Source organism: Condylura cristata, unplaced genomic scaffold (genome assembly GCF_000260355.1).
Source record: "Condylura cristata isolate star-nosed mole 26May11 unplaced genomic scaffold, ConCri1.0 scaffold00016, whole genome shotgun sequence".
Classification (NCBI taxonomy): Eukaryota; Metazoa; Chordata; class Mammalia; order Eulipotyphla; family Talpidae; genus Condylura; species Condylura cristata.
This window is the reverse complement of record NW_004567117.1, coordinates 4,385,496-4,391,495: the sequence shown is the minus strand read 5'-3', so window position 1 is coordinate 4,391,495 and position 6,000 is coordinate 4,385,496. Positions and strand designations below refer to the sequence as shown.

Genomic DNA, 6,000 nt, shown 5'->3' with positions numbered 1-6,000 from the left:
TCAGTTCTCCATATATTTTTGTGATCAGTCCTTTATTACTACTTTTGTGTGAGAAAATGTTTTCCCAATTAGTGGGCTGAAAAGACACATTTTTTTTCTGGTGAACTTTTCCCTGTATTAATGAACTCTTCTTTAAGATTGGAGACAACATGGTAAAATTCATAGTTTCTATGTATGAGTGTATCTAGTAGCTGTCACTAATAAGAATGTGTTAGGGCTTACTGTTTTTTAATAGTAGTATATACCATGTTGTTTTGCTTATTCTATCACTTACCCACTATTTACTCACATTAAAGACATTCAACATATTAAAACTTAAGTGTTTCTGTAAAATTTTGAATTTGAGTCATATTTAATACTTATATGGGGAGACCTCTGTTGCTTAAAAATGATTTTTATTTGCCATGAATCTCTATTCTTCTTAAAATAAATTGAAAAGTTAATAAAATGAGGCAAAATGGTGAAAATCTTCCCTCATTCTGCTGACTTCTCCCTTTGATAGGCAACCACTATTAAGAGTTTCTTAGAACTTTCCAGCATAAATATGAAAATATATGTCTTCCGTTGTAGTTTGCTTTTAAATATAAATAGGATTATGTTACAGTGTTTTACTGTTCTTTTTACTTTTTCAACTTTTCACATATAGAGCTAGAATGGAAACTTGAAATTTCAAGCTGTTTTTCTTTCTTGAAATTTAGGGTTCATTGTTTTATCCATTGTTTAATTGATATTCCGTACTTCTTTTTGTTACTCTTACTGCCATTTCAAATAATGCTATTTTTATTTTGTATGAATTATTTCCTTGCAAGTTGTGTGAATTAATTATGCTCTTTTTGTTTTTAGGGAGTTTAATAGGCTAATTTTCTTAAAAATGTACCTGACAATGATACAATAAAATGTATTCACTCAATAAATGTTGCTTAGTCACACCATGTGCTAAGAATCGTTCTGAATAGTCGAGATATAGTGATGAATAGGATAGATAAGTTTCTTAGTCTATAGAATGTACATTCTTAAGTAGAAACTGTTACTAGAACGATATACTTTAAAACCCAAACAGTGTAAATCTTATTAAACTTTTTTCATACTGAGGAAAGAATAATATTGCACTGACACTCTAATCATATTTTGCAAAACAATTATTATATAATGCTAAAAAATTATTTTCTGGGCTTTTCTCTCAGAGCAGTTGTTCTTTTAAATAGTTGCAAATCTTCAAAATGAATTGTTAAACTTAGACATTTCTGAATCCTTAAGTGGTTAAGAAACAGGAGGGGTGTTTGTATTTCCCAGTAGTTCTGTAATGGGAAGTAGGGGACTTTGTCATGTAGTTTAACTTCTTTGTTTTTGGTATAGTAACTGGAGCAAAATTCAAAAGGTGAGAACCAAAGCAAACCATGATTTTTTTTTCCTTTTTAATTACACCTTTTTCCAGACAGTCAGTCCTTATTTCTTTTTTCTTTTGGATGTTTCCATATCGTAATCAGCCATGACTTTAATTTTGCACTTAACAGCAGAATAGAACTCCAGTATTTTAATCTAGCCATAGTGTCATTTTTGTCTTGCTCTTAGAATAACAAACATAACATGCCATGAAAAAATTTCTCTTTTTTGCCATCTATCAGAGTGTTTATTGAGTAAATATTTTTAGAGTGCATATTTGATGCTTTATTATCATTTTAAGGCAATATTTTAAATTGACAGAATAAAACATTTTTTTCTAAATCAAATCATACAATATTTGATAACCCTAAAGGAAGATATGCTCCATGTGTTTAGGTGGAATTAACTGTCATCCAAGTCAAGTTTTGGATTGTTAGGGTGAGCAGAATAGTCTCCATTCCAAGAAATTAGCATGTCACCTCTAAAGATCTTTATATACGTTTTGTCAGTCATTTACATATCTGTGTAATTTTGGGTTACATTTTTACATTTCATATTTGCCCATGTTTCACTCACTCTCCACACACTTCCTGTACCAGTGTCCTTCCTTCCCTGTTCCCTCCTATCACCCTTCTCCTCTTCCCTCTGGTAACCCAGAGTCTCAGAACTGATTTTGCTGTGTATTGTCAGCATATACTTTTGGGTTACTTCTATTTCCATAAGCATGTGAAACTATCCTATATCTATTTTTCACTTTCTGATTTATTTCACTTACATAATTACATCATGGACAATCCATCTTGTCCCAGAAGGTACGATCTCATTATTTTAGTTGCTTAGTAGTATTCTATTCTGTTACACAGCTTTTTTATTTGTCATTTTGCATTTAGATTGGTTCCCCTCTGAAAACCATTAAATGAATGTACAAAAACAGTTAGCTTAGATCTTTTGTTAACTATCTTCATTTCTTCCAGATTCCACACCAAATCATCCATCGCAGACAACACCATCCCAAAAGAAAACTCCCAGTTCTTCATCTCGACAAAAAGATAAAGTTAATAAAAGAAATGAACGTGGTGAAACTCCTTTACACATGGCAGCTATTCGAGGAGATGTGAAACAAGTGAAAGAACTAATAAGCTTAGGAGCAAATGTGAATGTGAAAGATTTTGCAGGTGAGATTGATAATTGCGAACCATTACTATATATTACAATATATAGTAACTAAAAATTTAGTTACAGTTTAATCTACATTCTGTATTCCTCTGGCTGAAAAGAAAGCACTGTAAAAGTGATTGCAAAACTGTTTGGTACATGTACTTGCAAATCTGATCTTTAATTTCTTGTCAATAATTACTCAAATTTTAAAATACTAAACTTTTAGCATAGTTGACATGTTACTAAGTAATTCTTTACACAATTTAACTTTGATCCTAGGTGAATTTGAGGTTTTCTTGGCTGTCAGAAAAGTAATGATTCATTTTTGCATAGAAAAAATATGTCCTAAGTCTTCCAACAGTCCAATATAATGCTGTCAAATTCTTAACTCTTTCCAAGAATATTCGTTAACTTGAACATGAGAACTATAAAAGAGTGGTAACTTGTTTCATTTAGATTACACTAGTGCCTTGCCAATACATTCTTACAGGAAACAATATGACATTCCCTTTACTTTCATGTATTCCACTGTCTATCTGTTACTCCTTGCCCTACCTGCCCTCCACAAGAAATTTCCTCTTCCATCAAATTATTAATAACAATTAGAAGCTATACTTGCTGTCCTTTTTGTTGTCGTAGGTATTTTGAACATTTATTATGTACAGACTTTCCAGAAGTGTGAGCTCACTCCATCTATAAATCTGTCTACAGTTTTGTAACCTGCTTTTTCACTTAATGCCTTATAGTGCTTTTTGTAGTAGTTCTTCATTTTAAGAGCTACATAATGTTGTATACTAGAGATTCTATGAACAGTGCTTCAGTGGATACTCGAGTAAAAATATATCTATGTGTATATGTAGCATAGACATACTTCAGTGGAGGAAAAATGTTAAAGGAAGTGGACATTTGAAATTTTTTATAGTACAGACATACAGTACTGCCCTCTCCCCCAAAATTCATCAGTTTATACTACCATTAAGAGTACATGAAAGATCCCTTTTCACATCATCACTAAAACTGGATATTATTTATTATTAGCAATCTGACAAATGAGAAAATACCTTATTTTAATTTAGATTCCTTTAATTTTTGATGACAGTAACTATTTCTTGTGCATTTTATAAATTTATATGGATTTATAACTTCCCAGATACGGACCTTTGCCCATTTTTCTTATGGTTAGGTACTAGTATTATATAAAGAACTTTGTTTTGTCTAAGTTTTAATTCTCTGTCAGGTATTTACGTATTTTTACTATTTGGCCATATTTGAATATTCTGTAGTGTTTATTCTGCTAAAGTTATAAAATTTTATGTGATCATTATCAATTAGTTTGTTGATTTGAGTTCTTTGTTATTCTGTTTAAAAAGACATATTCCCATGTGTCATAATACTATATGCTCCTATATCTTTTTATTAACAAATTTTTATTTTGTTTTAACAGTTAGCTATTATAATACATGTAGAATTCATTTATTAGGTGACTGGAGGAAAGGGTGTTCTACCTTAAAGATTGACCTACGTTAAACATTGAGACTTAAAATGAATGACATCCATTCTAGAGAACAATAATATTATCCATTAGAAACCTAAAAATATACTTTCCCTTTGATCTAAATTTTCACTTCTGAGGACTTAATATTTAGACATGAATTACTAAAATAATCAATTGTGTTTGTTGCAGCATTGTTTCTAATGTTTAAAAAGTAGAAGTAATTTAAATGTCCAATAATAGAAACAGCGTTAAATAAATTACTGTTTATTCAGTCACTACAATTCTGTGTTGTAGAAAAGTATAATGATAGGGAAATTTTTTTTTTTTTTACTGTAGTAAGTAAAAGCAGTTTTAAATAACCTTCATGGTTTTGTTTTAAAATTATAATTATGTAGTTTCCTTAAATAATTGTATTTGGATGGTTGGGTTATGTGTGATGCTTATTTTTTTCTTTTGTGTATTTTTAAATTTCTTTTATGTGTATGTAACTTTTGATTCTAAAAGTAACTTTAAAGTGGTAAATTTATTTCAGTTAAAATAATACTAGGTTAGGAAAGACTATCAGTTGAGCAGATGAAAGCTCCTAAAACATCAGGGATTTTCTTTATTGAAAGATCCCTTATAAGCTTATTAGTATTGTACCTCCTTTTAAAGTTCCTTTTGAGTAGTTCCGATAATTATAAATTACTGCAAGATTATATTTATTGGAAAAGCTTAAATGTTTAATATTTTAGAAATCATTTAGCCCCATGGAAAAATACTATCATAAATGAACTTTTTTAAAATTGTATGTTTTAACTATTTTTGGTAGTTTCTTTATCACTGCTTTTCCTTTTGTATTGTGAATAGTTAGAATTGATATGCAAGTTAATTATGTGTATGAAAAGCTTATATGTTGAACTAGTACAAGTGAATCATATTACTATTTTGACTTTAGGTTGGACACCATTACATGAAGCTTGCAACGCCGGATATTATGATGTTGCTAAGATACTTATAGCAGCTGGGGCAGATGTTAACACACAAGGGTTGGATGATGACACTCCACTGCATGATTCTGCTAGTAATGGGCACAGAGATGTAAGTATCACAGAAAAAACAATAATGCACATTTTCAAAAGTTAAATTCAATGTGAAGTAATTCACTTCACTTTTTTTTTTTTTTTTTGTTAAGATTTTATTTATTTATTCATATAGAACTGGGGTATAAGCCAGAGATGCGGGTGCAGCAAGATGCTTCTCCAGAGACAGAGTGGGGAGCAGAACAGGTAGATCGACGAAGTACACTGCTGAGGGGAGCAGCGGGCGGGTCAGGAGAGGTCTGCCTCGCCATGTGGACTCCTCCGGAGCGGGCGGGAATCGATCTCATGCCGAAGTGGCTTAAGCTTTGTAGTGCAGTGCTTTAACCCGCTGCGCTACCAGGGAGGGCCAATTCACTTCACTTTTTAATCATATGATCTTGTGTTATATTTACTCATTGCTTGATTAGTTAATCTATATTTTTTTTAATCCTTTATTATAAGGTTTTTTTTTTTTTTTTTTTGTAGCAAACAACTGGGGTGTAGGCCAGAGATGCAGGGAGTGAGAGGATTCACCAGAGACAGAGTAGGGAGCAGAACAGGCAGATCCACTGAAATACACTGCTAAGGGGAGCATTAGGATAAACTTCTGGGAGAGGTCTGCTGCATCATGTGGGTTAGCTCCCTGGCCAGGGATGGAACTCAGGCTACTTTGTCATTAGGTACTGTTGCCATGGTAGTGCCGGTACTTAACCCCTAGGCCACCAGGTCGTCCTTCGTGTATATTTTATATATTACCTTTTTTTCTTTCTTGTAACTGCTAATTGGTATTAAAGTTAAATTGAGCATTATCTTTCATGAAATCAATTTAAATAGAAAATTGATTAAATACATTGCTAACATTTTTATTTCAGCTCATTTAACTGTAAGATAACTAGATGTAAT

General features: G+C 31.6%; 1 protein-coding gene across 3 annotated transcripts in view; it reads left to right on the top strand.

The window, feature by feature from the left end:
• ANKRD12 (ankyrin repeat domain 12) overlaps positions 1 to 6,000 on the top strand; it is a 110,082-nt gene that overhangs the window by 48,320 nt on the left and 55,762 nt on the right. For all 3 annotated transcript variants that reach the window (XM_004683744.2, XM_004683743.2, XM_012725875.1), the window contains 2 exons: positions 2,358 to 2,558; positions 4,974 to 5,116. In XM_004683744.2, the coding sequence (XP_004683801.1) occupies positions 2,358 to 2,558; positions 4,974 to 5,116 (344 nt within the window). The remainder of the gene's footprint in view (positions 1 to 2,357; positions 2,559 to 4,973; positions 5,117 to 6,000) is intronic.